The sequence below is a fragment of the Podarcis liolepis genome, assembly GCF_965112155.1.
Source record: "Podarcis liolepis genome assembly, chromosome: 13".
In the NCBI taxonomy this organism is placed as follows: Eukaryota; Metazoa; Chordata; class Lepidosauria; order Squamata; family Lacertidae; genus Podarcis; species Podarcis liolepis.
The window spans coordinates 711172-733444 of NC_139573.1; the positions used below are offsets into that span (position 1 = coordinate 711172).

The following is a 22273-nucleotide window of genomic DNA, read 5'->3' on the forward strand; positions in this document are numbered from 1 at the left end:
TTTGCTCCTCCTTTTCTTCTAATTTCTCTCTCATTGCTTTAGTCTTCCTGTCTCCTCTCCTTGCAAGTTTGCCGTCTTTACCTCCCTCCTCCCAGGCAGCCTCCTTTATCTCTAGTGTCCCTTATCTCTCTCCCCGATCGGCAAACAGTCAGTGGCTTTGTTTCAACACCCACTTCCCTCTTCTTCTTTTTTTAAAAAAAAGCACGATCTGCTTTTTGCTCCTGGGCAATTTGGCTCATATGCTCCATAAGACGCACAGACATTTTTAGGAAGAAAAAAGTGCGTCTTATGGAGCAAAAATACAGTAAGCAAGCATGAGTGATGCAGATCACGGCAAAAATATATTCCACGTATATGCTCCCGGGATCAGGAATGAGAGGGGATTGCTCGTAGGCAGCTGCATTGTACAGAGCCAGACCACGGATCTATCAGGCAGTGGGATCCATCCAGGCCTACCTGGAGAGCAAGTGCTTTAACAAATTAGAGATGAGCTTGCAGTATCTCCAAATCTGGGAGAGCTGTGTACAGCTATTAACCAAATGAAAAACAACAAAGCCAGCGGACCTGATGGGATTCCTGCCGAAGTCTTCAAAGTGGGTGGAATTGAACTTACACAACAACTTCACAAGCTCATCGAAGAAATCTGGGAGGAGATCCCAGCAGATTTAGAGATGCCAAAATTATCAAAATCTTTAGAAAAGCTGATAGAACAGATGGAAACTATCGAGGCTTCTCTTTATTCTCTACGGATGGCAAAATTCTTGCAAGGATCTTAGCAAACTGTCTCCAAACTATATCTGAGGACACCTTTCCTGAATCCCAAAATGGCTTTCAACCTTCTAGGGGGACAGTGGATACGATTTTCACTGCTCAAACAGCTTCAAGAAAAATACAGAGAGCAAAACCAGCCCCTGTATATGGCGTTTCTTGACCTGACTAAGGCCTTCGACACTGTCAATCATACTGCCCTGTGAACTGTCCTTTTAAAAATTGGCTGCCCAGATAAATTTGTGAATATCATTCGGCTCCTCCATGATAATATGACAGGAACAATCATGGATAACAATGGCTCTCAAAGTGAAAATTCACAGTGGGATTGGGTGTTAAACAGGGATCTGTTATCGCCTCAACTCTATTCATTTTTTTTCATTGCCATGATCCTACACTTCGTTGAAGGGAAACTCCACAACAGGGTAGAAATTATATATCGAACAGATGGAAAGCAGGCTGAAAGCAAAGAGTAAGGTTACCGTAACTTCCGTCACAGAGCTTCACTATGCGCTGACAATGTAGTGTGCGCACGCTCAGAGGATGACCTCCAAACCATCCTAAATATTTTCGCAAAAGCTTGGCCTGTAATTCAACATCCAAAAACCCAAAGTGCTGCACCAACAAGAACAAAACAACCCCTCTGCAGCGCCACAAATTCAACTCGGTGGTGCAGCGTTGGAAAATGTCAACCACTTCTACCTGGGCAGTTATCTTTCCACAAGGGCTGACACTGATGCCGAAATCCAGCATCGCCTGAGCTCTGTGAGTGCGGCTTTCTTCCGATTGAGGACTGGGACGTTCGCAGGGAAACCAAAATGCTTGTTTACAAAGCTATTGAACTACCAACCTTACTGTATGCACGTGAAACATGGACCACTTATAAATGCCATTTCCAATTCCTGGAAAGATTCCATCAACGGTGTCTCCTGAAAATTTTACACATCACTTGGGAAGACAGGCAAACTAATGCCAGTGTACTGGAAGAAGCAAAGATCACCTGTGTCGAAGCAATGATTCTTCAACATCAACTTCGTTGGACTGGCCATGTTGTGCGGATGCCTGATGATCGTCTTCCAAAGCAACTACTCTATTCCGAACTTAAAAATGGAAAGCGTAATGCTGGTGGTCAACAAAAGAGGTTCAAAGACTCTCTCAAGGCAAATCTTTAAAAATGTAGTATAAACACAGACAACTGGGAAACACTGGCCTGTGAGTGCTCCAGTTGGAGAACAGCCTTGACCAAAGGTGTCCTGGGCTTGGAAGACACTCGAACTCAGGACGCAAGGGAGAAATGTGCTAAGAGGAAGCCATGCTTGCCAAATCCGGAGGGGAACCCCAAGGCATCCTCTGGCCAGGGACCCCCTAAAACTGTTAGGATATTTCCGTTCCACCTTAAAGGGAGCAGGCTTTGTGAGTAACAGAGTCTGCGCATGTCCTAGTCACAGGATGTTTATGTTCTTGCTGAGATTCCTTTCGTTTTCTCAGTTGGCCGAAGATGCTGACACAGAACGGTCACGTTTTCTTTTGTTCTGTTAAACGCTAATAAAGTCTGAAAATTATGCTCTTCTGCGGTGCAAGCTTTTGGCTGTGTTTCTGCTGATAAACAGTGTACACCCAGCCCTGGAATGTGGCTAGGAATTTCCAGAGGCTTCGTGTCGCTAACTGCTGGATCTGCCTGTCTACGGGAGGCCGATGGATCGTCCAGAACGCCGGCTTGGGGGCTCATGATGGACACTATCTCCCTGGCAGTTTCCCAACAACAAGGTTTCGGGCCCAGATTCACGGCACCTACAGGAGAGTAAAGCTGCAACAGACTGCGTTAAAGAGGTATGGTGGGAAAAGCGAAAGAAAAAAAGGGAGGTTTTTGGCTTTTCTGTTTTACCTCGTCTTTGATCTCCGGCAAGGCAGATTAATTGGCCTGGGAGCCGAGCCAAAGAGTTCGTGATTAATGGGCTGCCAAGATAAGGGGTCTTTGAAGGCATAAGACTCACGGCTAATGCCAAAAGCTGGAATGGAATTTTTCCAAGCTTCTGAAACTGCTCCGTGTCCTAAGTTGGATGGGCAGAATTATGAACCCTGGGCAAACTGGTGTGAGAGTTTACTGCGTCAGTTTGGGGTGTGGCATGTTGTTTGTGAAGCCCCCCCAGTTCCTCTGACAGAGAAATGGAGATCAGCTGATTCGAGGGCGATTGACATAATAGTCCTATCCGTATCTCTTGAGGAAATTAAGACGCTTGCTGGCAACACCACTTCACGTGCAATGTGGTCTGCTTTAAAAAAAGCTCACAAAGCAAAAATCCCAGCCCAGAGTTTGACTGCATCGGAGGTCCTAGCTGTTTCCCAGAATGCGAATGAGTGCAGGGATGCTGAGGGCACCGGTTGCAAGCTGCAGGGGGAGCTGACCGTCACGTCATCCCAGGCAGCATTCCAGCCTCCAGGGGGAGCCAAGGAGTCGGCAGCTGAGAGCTCTGTTTCTCGTGAGAACCAAGGCCATCGCCTTTGCAGAGGCCGGAAAGGCAAAGGTAAACAGAGCCACAGGCAGACACCTGCAGATGGCCAGGAGCAGAGGGAGGGTGAAGAGCCCGAGCCAGGGAAAAACAAAGCGATGTTTGCTGGCACAGCTTCACCAAAGGCTAAAAGCAAGTCTGGTGGCCAGGAGCAGCGGGGGGGCAAGCTGCAAAAGCCCAAACCGCTGGAAAACAAGGGTTTGCTTGCTGTAAAGACTGCTCCAACAGCCAAAGGAAGGTTTATTGTGGACTCAGGTGCCAGCCGCCACGTTTCCAAGGACAGGCATCTCTTTATCTCCTTCAAGCCTCAGGAGGGTGAGATCCACCTGGCTGATGGAAGGACGTTGCAAATTGCTGGAGAAGGGACTGTGAGACTTGCAAGTTTGCACACAACCATCAGCGGTGTACTATATGTTCCAGGCGCTGCGAGCAACTTGTTGAGCGTCCCACAGCTTACTGGGCGTGGTTTTCAGATTTCCTTCAAAAGGAGCGTCTGTGTCATCAGTAAAGGCAAAGAGGACTATTTGCATGCAAAGTTTATGGATGGTTTGTTCCATATAACTTATGATGACACTGTTGTTGTCTCTAATGCTGATTCTTGTTGTGTTGCACAAACTAACAAAGTTCTTCATGCAGGTTGCATTCATGATGCGCATCGAAGGTTTTGTCACCTCTCTTGGAAGGCACTGGCCAAAATGCCAGAGGTGGTTGAAGGTTTGAACATCAAACCTTGTAAATTTCACATGAAATGTGTATCTTGTGCAGAGAACAAGGTGAAGGTTGCTCCAAAAGGCAAGGAGTCTAGCAGGCAGGCTTCCAAGCCCTACCAGCTAGTGCATGCGGACCTGGTTGGTCCACTAGCGCCCTCTATAGGAGGAGCAAGGTACTTCATGATTCTGATTGATTCTTTTTCTAGGTACATTCATGTGTATTTGCTCGAACAGAAATCGCAAGCATTTCCGAAGTTTAAGGAATTCTGTGCTTGGTTGGAGAATGTGCACAGTAAACGTATTTCTTGTTTATTTACTGATCGGGGCGGGGAGTTTACTTCTCAGCAGTTTGAAGCTTTCCTGACTGAGAAGGGAATCCAGCATGACATGTCAACGCCCAGATCGCCATGGATGAATGGGCTTGCGGAGAGAGCAAATCAAACATTGCTGCAAGGAATCAAAACCTTGTTGCATGATGCCAATCTCCCTGATAAGTTTTGGGGGGAGGCTTTGGGGAATTTTGTTTATTCTTTTAATCGCAGATTGTCATCACCCATTGGTTGTACCCCCTATGAGAAGATGTTTGGCAAGAAACCCAACACCAAACACATGAGAATTTTTGGTTCGGACATGTGGGTACGCACACAACAAACCAACAAGCTTGGGAAGCGTGGGGCACATGGTTTGTTCATGGGGTACGAAAAAGGTGCATACAGGGTATGGATGACTGACTCTAAGTCCATTAAGTTCACAAGGAGTGTTGAGTACAATCCTAAGTGGGGGGAAAATGTGGGAATTTTCCAATGTTACCCAGAAGAGGATGAAGGTGATGTCAAGCAAGCAGCTAAAGCTGAGGAAGCTGCTGCTGATGAGGAGGATGATGATGATGATGATCAGAGTTCGGATTCCAGTTCAGTGGGCGGCGCTGCTGCTGATGTCAGTGAGAGTGATGACACAGCAGACTACCAGAGCGCAAAGGCCTCAGTCAGACCATCTGATGCGTCTGACAATGAACTGGAAGAACCACTGTTCACCATTGGTCACTTTTCTCCTAAGAAAGAGGAGATGAGTCCAGAAGACTTGCGTCTAGTACGCAGATCTGAAAGGGCGACCAAGGGCAGACCTCCAAAGAGGTATGCTGATGAGTTTGCTAAGACAGCAACTGCTGTTCTTAGTAGCTCAGAGAAGGTATGGGAACCTTCAAGCTTCAAAGAGGTTCAGGAGTTAACCTCTAAAGATGCTGAGCCTTGGCTTAAAGCCATGAAGGCTGAAGTTGATTCCTTGAACAGGAACCAAACTTGGGAATTGGTACCGGTAGTCCCAGGAATGAGACTGGTTGGCAGCAAATGGGTCTTCAAGGCCAAGACAGACCAGAATGGCAAGGTAGTCAGACACAAAGCCAGATTGGTTGCCAGAGGTTTTTCACAGGTACCAGGACAGGATTACCACGAGACCTACTCTCCCACAGTCAAATATGAGAGCATTCGGCTGATGCTCAAGGTCGCTGCGGAGGAGAAACTGCATGTTTCCCACCACGACATTAATACAGCTTTTTTGTACGGGATTTTGAACGAGGAGCTGTTCATGCTTCCACCTGATGGGATGGAGATACAGAAGGGAATGGTCTGTAAACTGCGGAAATCCTTATATGGTCTTAAGCAGAGTGCCAGGTGTTGGAACACAAAACTCACTGAGACATTGTTTTCTCTAGGTTTTCACCAGGGCAAAGCTGATCCATGTGTGTTTGTCAAGGAGGAGGGGCAAAACAAACTGTATTGTTTATGTTTTGTTGATGATCTTCTGATGTTTTGGAAGAATCAGGCTTTTTATCAAAGCACCCTAGCTCAACTGAAGGAGCACTTTGACATGAAGGATCTTGGTGAGGTATCCAACTATCTTTCTCTGCAGGTGGAGAGAGACCAAGCAGGTAATTTTCTGGTACACCAAACACAGAAAATTGCTGATGTGTTAACCAGGTTGAATTTGGTTGATGCAAACCCAGCAGACACACCGATGGTGACAGGTTACCAGGTAGACAGTACTGCTGAAGCGTTTTCTGACACAACGCTGTACAGATGCATTCTAGGCAAGCTGAATTTCATTGCCAGATGTTCAAGACCTGACATAGCTGTAAGCTGTAATCTGCTTAGCAGACATGCCAACAATCCTACAGTTCAGGATTGGAAAGCTCTGAAGCGCATAGCCCGCTATTTGAAAGGGACTATGCACTACAGGCTGAGGTTCACCAGTCAGAAGACTGGAGGTCTTGAAATCTTTGCAGATGCAAGTTTTGGAAGTGACACCACGGATGGTACAAGCACTTCTGGAGTATGCTACATGTACAACCACTGCCTGTTTGACTGGTTGTGCAAGAAGCAGACAACAGTGAGCCTAAGTTCCTGTGAAGCAGAACTCAATGCTCTGTCATTTTCACTCATGGATTGTGAATGGTTGATGCAACTGTTTAAGGACATCAGGGTGTCTGTGAAATGTCCTGTACAAGTGTATCAAGACAATAGATCGTGTTTGGCTTTGCTGAACTCCGAGAGTTGCAAGCAGAGAACCAAGTACTTGCAGATTAAGTTACATCGTGCAAGAGAGTGTATCCAGAAAGGACTGATTCAGGTGTCCTACATGGCAGGAAATGAAATTCCTGCTGATCTGTTGTCTAAGGTTGTTAACAAAGAACAACATAAGGTTTATGTACAAAGGTTGCAATTGAGTGAACCACAGGTACAACAGGTTACACGGAAAGGGGGAGGATGTTAGGATATTTCCGTTCCACCTTAAAGGGAGCAGGCTTTGTGAGTAACAGAGTCTGCGCATGTCCTAGTCACAGGATGTTTATGTTCTTGCTGAGATTCCTTTCGTTTTCTCAGTTGGCCGAAGATGCTGACACAGAACGGTCACGTTTTCTTTTGTTCTGTTAAACGCTAATAAAGTCTGAAAATTATGCTCTTCTGCGGTGCAAGCTTTTGGCTGTGTTTCTGCTGATAAACAGTGTACACCCAGCCCTGGAATGTGGCTAGGAATTTCCAGAGGCTTCGTGTCGCTAACTGCTGGATCTGCCTGTCTACGGGAGGCCGATGGATCGTCCAGAACTCCGGCTTGGGGGCTCATGATGGACACTATCTCCCTGGCAGTTTCCCAACAAAAACTCCTCATGGGCACCTGAGGGAATTACCGTACTTTTCCGTGTATAAGACTGGGGTTTTTTTTACTTTAAAATAAGGTTCAAAATCTGGGGGCGTCTTATACACGGAAAGTGCCTATGCCCATTTTCTAAATGTGGGGTCCCCAAACGTAGGGGGTGTCTTATTCACGGAAAAATACAGTACATGAATTAATGGATTTCAAACTGTGGCTGTTTGGGAGGCCTCCGGATATGAGCATAGCTGTCAAGCGTCCCTTATTTGGTGGGACAGTCCCTTATCCCAGCGCCATGTCCCTTATTGATGATGTCTCTTAAATAAGCTCCTGAAGGGAACAGGAAGGAATCTCTGAGCAACCCCTCGGTGTATTAGGATTTTGATTATTATTCTATATTTATTGTAAAGCCTGCTTTCCCCTCTGGTGGTCAACAAAAGAGGATTAAAGATTCTCTCAAGGCAAATGTAAAAAAATGCAGTATAAACACCGACAACTGGGAAACAGTGGCCTGCGAGGGCTCCAGTTGGAGAGCAGCCTTGACCAAAGGTGTTGTGGGCGTTGAAGACACTCGAACTCAGGACGCAAAGGAGAAATGAGTGATCGCCAAAGAAGACGAAAGACAGCCCAGGAATGTGAGGGGATTTCTCATAGGCATTGTACAGAGTCAGAGCATGGATCCCTGCGGCAATGGGTCTCTCCCAGGCCTGACCACAGAGCCAAGCCCCTTTCCCCTCAACGAAGAGGTTGACTTTGTGTGTGGAGAAAAAGGCGAATTCCATGCTAGGGATCATTAGGAAATGAGCTGGAAATATAACTGCTGATATCGCAATGTTAATGCAGATCTGTGTGAGGACTCGAACCCACAGCTTCAAGTTACAAGAAAGGAGACTCAACTTCAGGAAGAGCTTTCTGGCGGCAAGAGAAATGGGCTCCCTCAGGAGGTGGCAGACTCTCCTTCTTTGGAGGTCTTCAAGCAGAGCTTGCCTTGCAGGGGTTGGGCTGGATGACCCTCAGGGTCCCCTTCCAACTCACTGGAAGTCCCTCTTCTCCCCTGTGGACCTTAGAGGTGGGGTCACCGTTCCGTGTGGGGCCAGGGAAGGAGTGTAACGGAGACCCCAAGTGTGCATTATGTGGGGTGGGATTCGGGTGTCCGGTTTCTATTCTGGGATGTCCTCCCAGCAGCTGCTCAGCTATTAAAAGAACCCGGGTCAAAAATAAACCAGCTGGCTGTGTGTGATATGGGGAGACCGGGGGGGGGGAGTGTGTACGTGGGGGGGGGGGTGGAATCATTTGCTCTGACCCATTAGGTATCCTGATGCGCTGGCAGGTGGGGCGAGGGCATATGTGCGCCCCCTTTCGTGGAGGGCAGAATCAGCCCTTCTGTGGCTGCTGGGGAGGCAACGCTGGTCTGGTTCCTAGAGGTTTTTTTGGGGGGGGCATTGCACATAAAATGGACACTTCTTTCCCCTTCTCCCAGCAGGGGCACGAGGGGGGGGGGGGAACACAGAGCAAAATACCCCTGTATTCCTACCAGGATGAAGCCAGGTTTGCAATGACAGCCTTTTTTGCATTTGGGTGTTGATCTGCTGCAGCAGAATGTCTCTGTCGTGGCTTTTGACGGGGGGGGGGGGACGACGACAGGAGATGGGAGGGGGGTCAGTCTCCCTGACAGTGCCATCTGCATCACTCGTCATGCGCCTGTCAGGAAACCTTCCGGCCGGAACTAATGCATCCCCTGCCCAAGGATTAGCAAGTGGAAACTGAAACCCCGTCATCCGAGTGCCAGGGCTCACGCTGGCAGTCACCCCCCCCCAGTCGCTCCTGCAGTTCAGCAGGGAAGGAGACACTTCCCTCCCTCCCCTCCTGTGACTCCCACCCCAAAGTCGAAATAGGAGCTGGAATCAGGGGCAGTTGGAGGCCCCTCACCCTGTCTGTGCCCCAGAGAGAGCTCCCCGCCTGCTTTTCGGAGAAAGGTGCCTCCTGTCTCGGCTGCCAGTCAGACATTGAATAATTGAACGGCAGCATTGAAAGGGACCCCAAGGGTCATCTAGCCCAACCCGCTGCTTCCATCTTTCTCTTCCTCCCCATTTCCCTGCCTCTTTTGAGTAGGGGGTGCTGCTCCTTGCCCCCTGTCCGTAACACTTTCTTGAGGACTGCAGCCTTGACCTCTGCCATCCTCAAGCCTTCCAGGTGCTATGGATTATGACCCCCCCCCAAAAAAGTGTCCCCAGGCTGTCACAGCCGGCAGCCAGGGATAGTGGGAGTTGCGGCCCCCCAGCAGCATCGGGAGGGTGCCACCCCAAAGGAATTTGGCAGAAGTCGCTTCTGCCCCTCTCACCTGCCTTGTCTCTCCTGGCTCTGCTGCTTCTGTTTGTCTTCCCCAACCTCATTGTCACACCTCTCTGTCCTGCTCTCCTTTGTTGCTTCTCTCATCACGTTGCCTCCTCCTAATCCCGTCCTCCAGAAGTGCAGGCAGCCCCTCCCTGTTTTGTGTCATCTGCAGACTTGATAAGTAAATAAACAGCAGAAGTGGGGGAGGGGGGCAACCAAGATTACCACCCAGGTCTTGGGCCCCTTGCCAAAGAGAGAAGATGGGCCTTCTCACTGAGTGGCAATAGCACATGCCTTGCGGGCTGAAGGTCTCTGGCGCAACCCCTGGAGCTGGCTGGGCCCGGGGGTGGGAGGCCCACTGCCTCCCAGGAACCCGCACTTGGAGGCTGCATGGCAAGGACGTGGGGCACGCAGAAACGGGTGCATTTCCATAGTTCTGTAATCCTGGGCTGGGGAACCTGCGTCTTGTGGGCTCCATTCACCCTTCAGCCCAATGCCACGTGTAGCCCGCAGGGATGGGGTGGCAGAGAGACAGACAGGCGGGTGGTGGTCCTTAGAGCAGGCGCTGGGCAACTCTGCAAGATCCACCAGCTGCCACTTGCAGGGGTCTCAGCTGGCTTCCCCTGAGCCTTTGCTAAGAATATAATAAAATGCTCCCGGGGACTAGAGGAGCTGCTTCTGAAACGTGTCATTCTCACCTCCCAATAGTCATGGCTTAAAAATGTCAGGTTTTAAGGCATGGGTAGGCAAACTAAAGCACGGGGGCTGGATCTGGCCCAATCGCCTTCTCAATCTGGCCTGGGAATCAGCGTGTTTTTACATGAGTAGAATGTGTCCTTTTATTTAAAATGCATCTCTGGATTATTTATGGGGCATAGGAATTTGTTAATTTTCCCACCCCCCAAATATAGTCCAGCCCCCCACAAGGTCTGAGGGACAGTGGACTGGCCCCTTGCTGAAAAATTTGCTGACCCCGGTTTTAGGGTCACTGCTCCCTCTCGATACCCCCACAACTCCCTTCGTGTACCTTATCCAGCTCTGCCCACCAAAAGGAAGCGAGCCAAAGAGGTGATATTTGTGGTTTGCTCTTGGAAGCCTTTCCTAGAGGCTTTTCCTTGGCTGGGCTCAAGAAGAGCATTTTCCTGCATGCAGAGCTCTCCGAGTCTTTGCAAAGGAGCCCCTCTCGACTTCCCTGGCTAGCAAAAGCTGAGCACGTGGTTCAGAATTTGGAGCCTGGCTTCTCGCCTGCAACTCTGCTTCTGGCCTACACATTACTGCAGATGATACAAAAGCAGGAGGGACTGCAAACTCTGGGGAGGACAGGATGAGATCAGGAGCAGCAGGGGAAGACAAGGTGCTCATGGCACCTTCAGAAATAAGGGCCAGAATTCTGCTGGTCTTGGCAGAGCTCTGGGCACATGGCCCTCGCTGATGCGCTCCCTGCACTGTGAGACGTGGTTGCATGTTGGGGGCCTCCAGTGGAAAGAGAGTCAACTGTTGACCGTCAGCAATTCTATGAGTCAGTGATAATGATTTCATGTATTTGTATCCAGCTTTTCTTACAAGGTGGGATTCAAGGCGGCTCTCATAATTACTGTTTGAGGTTCGTTTTTTAAGGGGTGCTTTTTCATTTATACAACCTCCTTTGGTGACTGCTTTCATGGCGTCCCAGAGGAGGAGGGTTGTTATGTTGTCTATGTCATTGTCTTTAAAGTAGTTTTGGAGGGTTTTCGAGAGACTCTTGATAATTGGTTTGTGGTCAGTATGGGGCTAAAGGGCCACAATGGGGTGGGTGGGTGTGTTTCCTCTCCTAGTTTGAAAGAAACTGGGTCTGTGATCCCGATACAGTCAAACCTCAGTTGTCGAATGTAATCCATTCTGGAAGACCGTTCGACTTCCGAAACATTTGACAACCAAGGATCAAAGGGTGATTGGCAAAGCCAATAGAGGGAAAAGGGGGGGGACTCCCAGAAGCCATTTGGCTTTCAAAAACCGGAGCAGTTCCTTCTGGGTTTTCAGTGTTCGGGAGCTGAAGCGTTCCAAAGCAGAGGTGTTCAGTAGCTGAGGTTTGACTGTATTGCCAATGTTTTCTTTATTTTCCAAATGGGGGATCAAAGTTGTGAAAACAAGGTACCGTATTTTTTGCTCCATAAGACACACTTTTTTCTTCCTAAAAAGTAAGGGGAAACGTCTGTGCGTTTTTATGGAGCAAATGCGTGGTCCCTGGAGCCGAATTGCCCAGGGGCGAAAAGCAGATCATGCTTTTTTTTTGAAAGAAAAAAGCTTTATTGAAAAAAAGCTGCTAATTGGCAAGCGATTGGGGGGGGGGGAGATAAGTGATGCTAGAGATAAAGGAGGCTGCCTGGGAGGGGGAGGTAAAGACAGCGAACTTGCAAGGAGAGGAGACAGGAAGACTAAAGCAATAGGAATTAAAAATAGGAATTAAAATACATCAAAGCACATTTAGAACCAGCAATTAACAGTGCAGTGCACCTTAGTTTCCAAAGAAAATGAAGGAGGGAGCCAGTCTGGTCTTTCTTAGGAGGGAATGCCGCAATCTGGGAGCAGACAGAAAAGGCTCTTCCTGTCTCCTTCCACCACTGGCCGTGACTCTGATGTTGGTGGGACCCACAGAAGGTGTTCCCTGAGGGTCTTAGCATCCAGGGCAGGTTCATAAAGGGAGAGAGGATCTTCCTAGCCACCTGGCTCCAAGGAGTGTGTTGCTTTCATTTGATTCTCACAACAGGAAAGCACAAACATTACACGGGAATTGCCGGGCAAACGCCTCCTTGTCCCTCGTGGCTGTTCTCTGATGGGTTCCATTTTGGCCACACGCCACCTCTGAGCCACATTAAGGACACCCGGTGTTCAGGATGAGGCCTTCTTGGGCGCTGTCTCAAACGTCTGCAGCTCCTCCCTCGCTGGGACCTCACCAAAGCCCCAGCATCAAAAGGCAACAGGGGGAAAATGATCCGACTTTGGAGCATGGATGTGTGTTTGTGAAACGTGGGAAGGGAGCTGGGATGTGAATGCTCAAGGCTTGCCTTCCCTTCATTCCTTTAGTTTCATAAGTGTTTGCTGGCATTCTTGACGAGGCTGGAATTTTTAGAATTGGGTGCGTGAAAGAGGCCCTTTCATGTGTGGGTTGGACGGAATCTGGGAGATGGAGGACAGATCAAAGGAAGGGCCTTCTCTCTGAAGCATGTCGTGAAAATGATGGAATTCCAGAAGATCAGAGGACTGCAGGGTTGGAAGGGACCCCGGGAGTCATCTAGCCCAACCCCCTGCAATGCAGGAATCCCAGCTAAACAATTTCCGATCAACGGCCATCTGACCTTTGCTTAAGAACTTCTGATGAAGGAGAAAGTCCAGCACCTTCCCAAGGCGTCTGTTCCGCCATCAAATTGCTCTTGCTGTCGGAAAGTTCTTCCTAATAGAGTGTTGTCTGCCAATTTAAGAGCGGATGGGGGAAATTCATGGAGGGAAGGGCTATTAGCCATCATGGCTATGTACTGCCTCCCGTATTGGGGGCACCATGCCCCAAATGTCACTCGCTATGGGGCCCCAGCTCCTGTGTTGTCTTGGGACATCTCCTTCAGCCACTGCGAGGACCGAACGCTGGACTCGATGGGTCCCTTTTGGCCTGATCCAGCAGGCACTTCTTATGTTCCTGTGGAAGCTCCAGGTCCAGAGGCAGTTTGTCTAGATTCCCACTGTTTGTCTAGATTCCTACCTCCTTTGGCCTGATCCAGCTCTGCTTACGGTCTTTCTTACAACCAAGGCAGTGTTTCAGTTACTTTGAGATTGACAGAAAGCCACCCACCCACTTGTCTTCCAGAGAATACCCTAACTAGGTGGATCCTCTTATATTAGCTCGCTCCAGTCAGTGAACTCCTACAGAGTTTAGCTTTGGAAACTTAACCTGCCTACAGTCCAGAAGAGCATGGAGTGGGGGCTGGCTCCTGTTCCTTGAGGGCAAAGTGCTCTGCACATGCCCAGAGGCAGCCTGGCATTGCTATACATATTCCAGACATTGAGATTCTGGACCGCATCCCTGGAGCGTCTCCATCTCCGCCCTGGCTAAGAGTGGAAGAGGAAGGGCTTTCTGTAAACACAGCGGGGAAATCCTCTCTCTCCGGGGGTGGGGGCAAACAGGAAAGAGACTCTGCCTGTCCCTGCGGAAGTTGTGCTGCTGCAAGAGGGGTCAAGCTCAAGGATGGGAGGTGTTTACTTCCTGCGCAAGGCACAGGATCACATACCCTCCAAGTTTCCTGACTTTCCAGGAAGAGTCCCAGAATGACAGAAGTCATCCCGGTTACGGATTTGGTCCTGGAATGTCCCTTTTCCCCTCCCCTCCTCATCTCAGAGGACAATTGGAAGTGGTGTGTAGATGCAAAAACAGAGTCCTGTTTGAACTGAAAATAAAATTCCTGCACCAGATTAAAAAAATAGTGAAGCTGGCATATGAAGCCTTTCCTATAATTTTGAAGGAAAATGTTGCCAACCTGCCTTAAATTCTTTAATTGTGATGCTTTGGCAGACAGCCCCTTCTTATGTTCTTTTAGAAGAGATGAATTGTATGGTTTTCTTTCCGACATGAAAAGAGAATTGTTTGATCAGGTAAAAGAAGACGTTCATAAGGCAGCTGCTCAAATTTGTAAAAACAATAACTTACTTGCAGAGGCTGTGAGACAATTAAAAGAGGCGAATACACAAACCACCAAGGTGGAAATGGCGAGACGAGGTTCGAGGAAAATACAAGGAAAAGTAAGAGTACAAGACAAAAATGGTATTATATGTGAAAAGATTTGGGCGGCTTTGACCGTGATAGACAAGAAGCAGGAAGGGAGGACAAAATGCACAAGAGGTTACTATTTCTGGTGGCAAAGAATAATTTTTTTAAAAGGCCTTGGAAAAGACGTATAAAGATTTGAAGAGTATGTGGGAAATGATTAATGTTTTTAAAAAATCAAAGTGATGATATTGAGATGTACAGGACTCAATGGACTCATTGAGCTTAAGACTTTGTTCCTGCATTTGAGAATCCCAGTTCCTACCTAAGGAAGAACCCACGCCAAAGAAGATGAAGATGTACTACTGAATAAACTATTGAACCATGCAGGGCAATTTAGTTAATCTGAAGCCAAAGAAAGAAGGACTTTGAGTTTTAAAAAGGGGCAAATGTTCAAAGAATATCTATTCAGCCTGTGTTTAGACACTGACATTAGCATAACTTTTAAAAATAACTTGTAATAAAATGAAGGTGGTTTTAAAATTGGATTCTTAAGAATATAAGGTTCCACGGATGTGTATAGATAAGCTTAATGCAATGGAACCAAGAAGTGGAGGGGAGGGAAGTCTGCTAAAAAGAATATGGTTTTTAAAACTTGCATATGATCTTTTTTCTTTGTGTTTTGTATCGTTTTTATTTGTGTTATTTTTGGAAAACTAATCAAATCTTACTAGAAAAAAAGAAAAAAGCAACCAGCCACTTCTTAGGAAACACAGGCATTGTTTATTCCATTATTGTAAATTGAGCCTGATGCTGCAATCCTCAGCATTTTTACTTAGAAGTAAGTCCCACTGAGTTCATTAGGATTTACTGTCTGGTATGTTTATTACTGGGAGAAAAGTGATGACAAACCTAGACAGCATCGTAAAAAGCAGAGACATCATCTTGCTGACAAAGGTCCATAAAGTTCAAGCTATGGTTTTCCCAGTAGTGATGTATGGAAGTGAGAGCTGGACCATAAAGAAGGCTGATCGCCAAAGAATGGATGCTTTTGAATTCTGGTGCTGGAGGAGACTCTGGAGGAGTCCCATGGACTGCAAGAAGATCAAACGTCTCCATTCTGAAGGAAATCAGCCCTGAGTGCTCACTGGAAGGACAGATCCTGAAGCTGAGGCTCCAAGACTTTGGCCACCTCATGAGAAGAGAAGACTCCCTGGAAAAGACCCTGATGTTGGGAAAGATGGAGGGCCCAAGGAGAAGGGGACGACGGAGGGCGAGATGGTGGGACAGTGTTCTCGAAGCTACCAGCATGAGGGAGGCAGTGGAAGACAGGAGTGCCTGGCGTGCTCTGGTCCAGGGGGTCACGAAGAGGCGGACATGACTAAACAACGTTTATTACTATTACTAAAAAAATGTCCAGTAGCATCTTAGAGACCAACTAAGTTTGTTCTGGTATGAGCTTTCATGTGCATGCACACTTCTTCAGAAACACTGAAACAGAAGTCACCAAGTGAGAGGGTGGGGTGGGGTTTTCCTCAGAAGGGTAGTCGGAGATGGGTGATTGATTCAATGGGTATGGTAAACCTGTTGAGGACTGTTAACGACTGCAATTAGTCCTACAGGAAAAAGCAAGGGATGGTATGTTTTTGTTGTTTAGTCCTGTCCGCCTCTTCATGACCCCCTGGACCAGACCACGCCAGGCACTTCTGTCTTCCACTGCCTCCCACAGTTTGATCAAATTCATGCTGGTAGCTTCGAGAACACTGTCCCACCATCTCCTCCTCTGCTGTCCCCTTCTCCTTGTGCCCTCAATCTTCTGAGTCTTTTCCAGGGAGTCTTCCCTTCTCATGAGGTGGCCAAAGTATTGGAGCCTCAGCTTCAGGATCTGTCCTTCCAGGGAGCACTCAGGGCTGATTTCCTTAACAATGGATACGTTTATCTTCAAGGGATGGTATGCATATGACCAAAAATAGCTTTAGCATATGGAAAGAGACAAAAATTCAATATCTCTATTCAGACCAGGTCTCTCCATGGTTTTCTGTTTAGTAATATGTTGCAATTCAGCAACTTCTTTTTCAAGTCTATTTTACTACTTCAGTGGTACCTCGGGTTACATACGCTTCAGGTTACATAAGCTTCAGGTTACAGACTCCGCTAACCCAGAAATAGTGTTTCAGGTTAAGAACTTTGCTTCAGGATAAGAACAGAAATTTTGCTCCTGCAGCGCAGCAGCAGCAGGAGGCCCCATTAGCTAAAGTGGTGCTGCAGGTTAAGAACAGTTTCAGGTGTTTCAGGTTAAGAACAGTTTCAGGTTAAGTAAGGACCTCCGGAATGAATTAAGTACTTAACCTGAGGTACCACTGTACTACCAATATTATTTCACCTTTTTCCCTGACAGGAACTCAAGGCAGCTTTCCGCCAACATTTTATTTCTTTCCATCTATCTGTGGAAAGTGTTGCACACAATCCCTTCCCCTCACACATTTTCCCCCTACAACGATCCTGCGAGGTAGGTGAGGTGGAGAGGTTGCACTTGGCTCAAGGTGACCGACGTCTGTGTGCGCATGACATCTATGTGTGCAATGAGATCAAACGCAGGAGAAGCTTCCGGATGTGGAATAGGATGTCCGTATTTTCATGGGGGGGGGAATGTTGGAGGGGGTGGGATCAGGCCACCGCTGGGGGGTGGGAGGCTGAGTCTGCATGTCTGGCTGGGGGTGGCAAGTCTGGGGAGTGTTTAGATGCTCCTGGGTGGGGGAGCACATGCCTCCCCCTCCCCACCCCTGTGGCTCCTTCCAAGCATTTAGGAGAGGGGCAGATTTAGCCTGGATGCTTCTGGGACACCCAGCGCCCCCCCCCCCAGCCTCGCCAGGCTTTTAATAGCTCTCCCCTCCCCCTCCTCCCTCCCTTTGATTCCTGCAGCTGCTCTGTTTGCAAACAAGGGGGAGGTGGCCATAGAGACAGCCTTGATGTGACCTGGGGGGGGGGGATGCGCCCGGCCGGACCCCCTCACCTCTTGTAGCAGCCAAGTGCAGCTGAGCGCATTAAGGGCCGCATCTGGCTCCGGATGAGCGCCTGGCTGGATTGCGACCCACCCGCTGCTCCTCACAGCGCCCCCCCCCCGCGTGGATGCGCAGGCGCAGAGGCAGAGGACTCCCTCTCTTTGCACCAACGGAGGTTCCCAGGCCCCCACCTCCGCCGGATCTCCCGACAGCCTCACCCCACCTGGGAGAAGCCAGGATTCCGCCCCCCCCCCAGCTAATGATTTTCCATCAGAAGATGCCCCTCCCCTGCATATCCAGCTCCGCGCTCTACATCTTTGTAGGGCTGCGCACTCTTCACACGCTCAGAGGTGTTTCCTCCAAGCATGAGCCCCCCCCCCCACGAACGAAACATTCTGGCCTTGCTCAGCCCCCCGCCTCCTCGGTTGGGAAAACCCCCAGGCAGGACGTCCTCGATAGCCCCCCCCCAACACAGGCCAGGTGGTGAGGAAGGGGAGCCGGCAAGGGGCGATGGAGAAAGGGGGGTAGAGAACTGGGGGGCGGCGCTGGATGGGCAGACGAGGAACAGGGAAGTGGCGGCGGGGTCGGGGCAGGAGATGACTCGGGAAAGATGGGGCTGGAGCCGGAGGGGGCTGCGCGTTCGAGGACGGCGTGGGGGGGGGGACTTTGGAAAACAGCGGCCCGGGAGGGAGAGTCAGAACCTCGTCCCCCCCCCGGCACGCTCCAGCCTGTCACGGGCGCCCCGACCTCCACCTGGGGGGGAGGGGGTGCGGTAATTTCCCAGGCCTGCCCCCCCCTCCATCCATTTTCCAGCCCCAGCCTTTTTTGCGGAAGAGAGAGATGACCAGATTTGGGGAAACACGATTTGTGGGGGTGGAGAAGGGATGCTGGGGCGTCTGCGTCAGAGGCGCCCAGGCCGAGGAGGGAGCCCTTTGGGGGTGTCCTTCGCCCCACTGACCCCCTCCCTCCGGCGGGGGGAGCAGCTGCCCCTTACCTGGGCCGAAGAGGAGGAGGAGGAGGAGGACGAGGGCGCCGCTGTTTCTGGCTCCGCTGCCTCTGCCGACTCCGGGCTGGCGGGGGCGAGAGGAGCAGCAGCAGCAGCAGCAGAGGCGCCCCCCAGCCCCGCCCGGCTGGCCCAGCCTCCCCACCCCGCCGGGCGGCGGCCAGAGGCGGCAGATCTCGCGAGCCTCACCCCCCCCCCCCGCCGCCAGCCCAGGGCTCCCCGTGGAGCAGGAGGGGGCAGCGGCTAAGCCGGGCGCTCCCGCGCTGGGGAAGGGGCAGAAGCCCGGGGGCCCCTTGGAGACGCCCCCTCCAGCCAAGCAGGCGGGCCTGGGCGGGGCTTCGGGCCCCTCCCCGCCTGGCACGTGGCGGGCAAGTTGCGGGTCCCCCCCGTCGGGGATCGGAGTGCGGCGCTTCCGACGGGAGACCCCCGGCCGGCCAGCGCCCGAAAGGTGCGCAGCGCCAGCCTTCTGGAGCTTCGCCCGAGGCCCCCAGGCCCCCCCCCCAAATCCTCCTCTTCTGTAGGTCTCAGAATTGGGACCACCCGTTTAGCCTCGGGTTCCTTGGAGGGGGCGGGTTGCAAAGGACGCCTCGCGGTGGTTTTGTTTTGTTTTACAAAGACGGCACGTGCGAACCCCCAGGACCCCGACGGCGAACCCCGAGAACCCGGGACTCGTCGGCCTCTTGGGGAAGCGAATTCCGAGTGCGCCACAAGCCCCGAGGGTCCGGTCCGGAGGGGAGGGGGCGGACGGTTCCTCGCAGGGATGGGGCCCGATTTTTATCCCCGACAGTCGGGGCACTCCGAATTCCGCCCAGCCCCGCACCCCAATTCTCCTTCTAACGACCTCCTACACCCCCTCGGCCCCCTCCCTCGCGCCAGCTCCAGGGGAGGAGGAAGAGCGTGCCCCTGAGCGCGTGCAAAGCGCCTTTCGGCCACCGGCCTGGAGCCCCGCATCCAGAGATCTCCCGCCCGCCCCCCCCCCCCGATCTACTCAGGAGTTCCGGCTCTCTCTCTCCAGCACCTCCGCCGGGTGGACAGCGCTGCGCTGACGTCACTCCCCTCCCCCTCGCAAGCCGGGCCTGGCCCGGGCCTGGCCGGGATCCCCTGCGCGGCGACGCCCGGAGAGGAGCGCTGCTGGCCGCGGGGGCCGAGGGGGGGCCCGCCAAGGGCCGGGAGGCGGCAGAGATGGACCCCCCGGGGGTATTTTTGGCCGGCGATGCCTGGAATCCGGCAGGAGGGAGGGGAGGGAGAAAGATCCGGTTATGGGGAGGCGCGGGGCTTGCAGAGCGGGCTCGCGCGGCCGGCACGTGCACGCGCGCAAACAACCACCACGTCTCTCTCCCCCCCCCGCCCCCATCCAGCCAGTTCACACGTCCCAGGGGACTGAATCTGCAAACAGTACCCCTGACGGCCAGCAGGGGGCAGCAGCGCGTCGGTTCCCCCCGGGGCGCCGGCAGCGTCCACACGAGCAGAGAAGGAGGTGACGCTAAGGCCGAGTTCACACGATGCCTCTGAAGCACATACTCCCGCCCCAAGGAATTATGGGCACTGGGGTTTCCCCTCACAGGGTTACAATCCCCAGCAACTCTTCAAATCATTGAATTGAAGGGAGACCCAATGGGGTCATCTAGTCCAACCAGCTGCGAACTGTTGGCAAACTACCGTGCCCAGAATTCTTTGGTGTGCGCGCGCTTTGCATGTGCTTTAAAAGTACCACACATACACATCCAAGGCTGCCTCCTCCTCTTCCCGTTACAGATAGGTAGCCGTGTTGGTCTGCCATAGTCAAAATTAAAAAATTCCTTCCAGTAGCACCTTAAAGACCAACTAAGTTAGTTCTTGGTATGAGCTTTCGTGTGCATGCACACTTCTTCAGATACACTGAAACAGAAGTTGCCAGATCCTTCTATATAGTGAGAAGGTGGGGAGGGGTGTTACTGAGAAGGGTGGTGGGAATGGGAGATAGGCAGATAGCTGAGATGAGCCTGTTGACGACTCTTAACGACTGCAATAGGTCTTGCAGGAAAAGGCAAGGGGTGAGAAGGTGAGAAATGGCTTAGTCATGTATAATGAGATAAGAATCCAATGTCTCTGTTCAGACCAGGTTTCTCCATGGTTTTAAGTTTGGTAATGAGTTGCAATTCAGCAGCTTCTCTTCCCATTATCATAGAATTGCAGAATTGTAGAGTTGGAAGGGACTCAAAGGGTCATCCAGTCCAACCCCCTGCAATGCGCCTGAAGACTTTGCCTCCGTGTGGCGCTGTGACTCCGGCCGCATTCACAGCTGAGGCGTGTAAGAAGCAGAGTTCTGCAGCTCCATTTCAGGGTGAACTCTCTGGCCAGATCTGGGGGCGCTGGTCCACCGGGGGCTCCCTAGCGCAGGCGGTCAATGCCCCCTTTGAGATGTGAAAGTGGCCTGTCTGGATCCCACCAAGAAGAGGGAGAGGAGGAGGCCGGATCAGTACCCGCTGCAAAAATGAGGAGGGGGTCTTGAGTGGGCTGCACACTTTGCGCATCACCTTGGCCCAGGGCGGAGGGACATCTCCTGGTCTTCAGCTGGGACACTCCCACTCCCAGCTCACGCAAGAGTCAGGGAAATAAAAAAGTACAAAGTAATCACAGAGCCGCCAATTGTTTGTGGGTGTCTTTGGCGCCCCCCCCCAAGTCCCTCTTGCAGGTTTGTCTGAGCATCTTTGCAAAGGCCTTTGGGGCAGGGAGGGGAATGTGGCTTTGTCTTGCTTTGAGAGCTCAGGGGAAATAAGGCAAAGGCTGTTTGCGCCCCCCCCCCATTTTGGAGTCAGGGAGGGGGCCCTTTTCCCGACTGGGCAACACTGGGTGAAGCTCAGGAGCAGCTGAATGTGGGGATTTAATGCAGAGTATCTCTGGAAGTCTTAAGGCAGCCAGAAGGATTCAGCCCATGCGCAGAGGTCGGAAGTGGCAACGAGGAATTTCTAGGCTGCGAAAACACTTGTTCAGGCTTGTTTTAGAAGAGAAGCCTTTGTTGCTTCCTTGCTTACAGAATCATAGAATTGCAGAGTCGGACGGGAGCCAGAGGTCATCTAGCCCAACCCTCTTGGTGATTGGACCCCAAGGCTGTGTACTCACAGTGCATTTAAGGCGCATTCTTTCTCTCCTCAAATAATTCCGGGCCCTGTGCTTTCCCCCATGACAATTCCCACAGCTGCCTACAGCACCCAGAACTCTCTGATGGGGGGAGAGAAATGTGCTTTAAGAAAAGCATAGTGTTCACACACTGTTCCTGAGACCATGCGCAGAGTGCACCAACACAAGTCACCAGGAAGAGTCTCTCCCACTGAGATTGGGGGGCAGGGAGGCTGCTGAGCCCCAGCACCCACCTGGAAGTGAAGCAAGGGTTGTGTGCCTCAGTTTCCCCAGGTGGCCACAGGGGGATTATTCTCACCTCCTTCCTTTCTTGCCTTGAGAAGGAAGTAAAGCACTTCCTATTTGCCTTGGCTGTGTGCAAAGCCGTGAGGGAGCAGCACATCTCTCAGATGCAACTCTCAGTGTTTACCTCACATATTTTGGCGCTGAGGCACGGCCCGCAAGTTAAGCCTCAGCTCAAAGGTAGCCCCTCTCTGGCTAGCGCAAGCCAATTCTGATCAACACAGCGCAGCATTGTGCGATAGGTTTCTCCAGAAAGAGGAAACGGGAAGCTTTTAAATCTGAATTTCGGTGGCAAATATTTGTGACGTGGGAGGAGAGGGCCTCGCTGAGAGCCGAGAAGAAGTGAAGCGGGGCAGAGACAAAGAGACCCAGGCCAAGCCAGGATTAGCTGGGAATGAGGAGTGGCTGCCGCAAGGAGGGAGATGGCAAACCTGGAGGGTTGAAGTTTTGCATGAGAGTGCACTAAAATTGTCTGCTGTTAGGTTTGCAACAGCCCCCCAGCGGGCTTAATTTAAAATTTGCACACCGCTAGGGATAGTTTAAAAAGCCTCAAAGTGGTTTACACAAAAGATAAAGCAATCAAATCGACGGTTCCAGAAGTTGAAAAGGCAAGAGACTAAACACAGATTAAGATTCACACCAGATTTCTAAACCTCTGGACAGGC

General features: G+C 51.0%; 1 protein-coding gene across 8 annotated transcripts in view; it reads right to left on the bottom strand.

Annotated features, from left to right (window-relative positions):
• ACHE (acetylcholinesterase (Yt blood group)) overlaps positions 1 to 22273 on the bottom strand; it is a 146958-nt gene that overhangs the window by 11021 nt on the left and 113664 nt on the right. Inside the window, exon 1 of one of the 8 annotated variants that reach the window (XM_083472659.1) lies at positions 18198 to 18326. The exons of 1 other annotated variant lie outside the window; for it this stretch is intronic. Coding sequence is in view for 2 of the 7 variants with exons in the window: in XM_083472656.1 (XP_083328782.1) it covers positions 9481 to 9528 (48 nt within the window). In the remaining 5 variants the exon portion in view is untranslated. Of the gene's footprint in view, positions 1 to 9476; positions 9610 to 18197; positions 18329 to 22273 lie in introns of those variants that run through there. 6 more of the 8 variants (XM_083472656.1, XM_083472661.1, XM_083472662.1 and 3 more) reach the window with 6 other exon arrangements.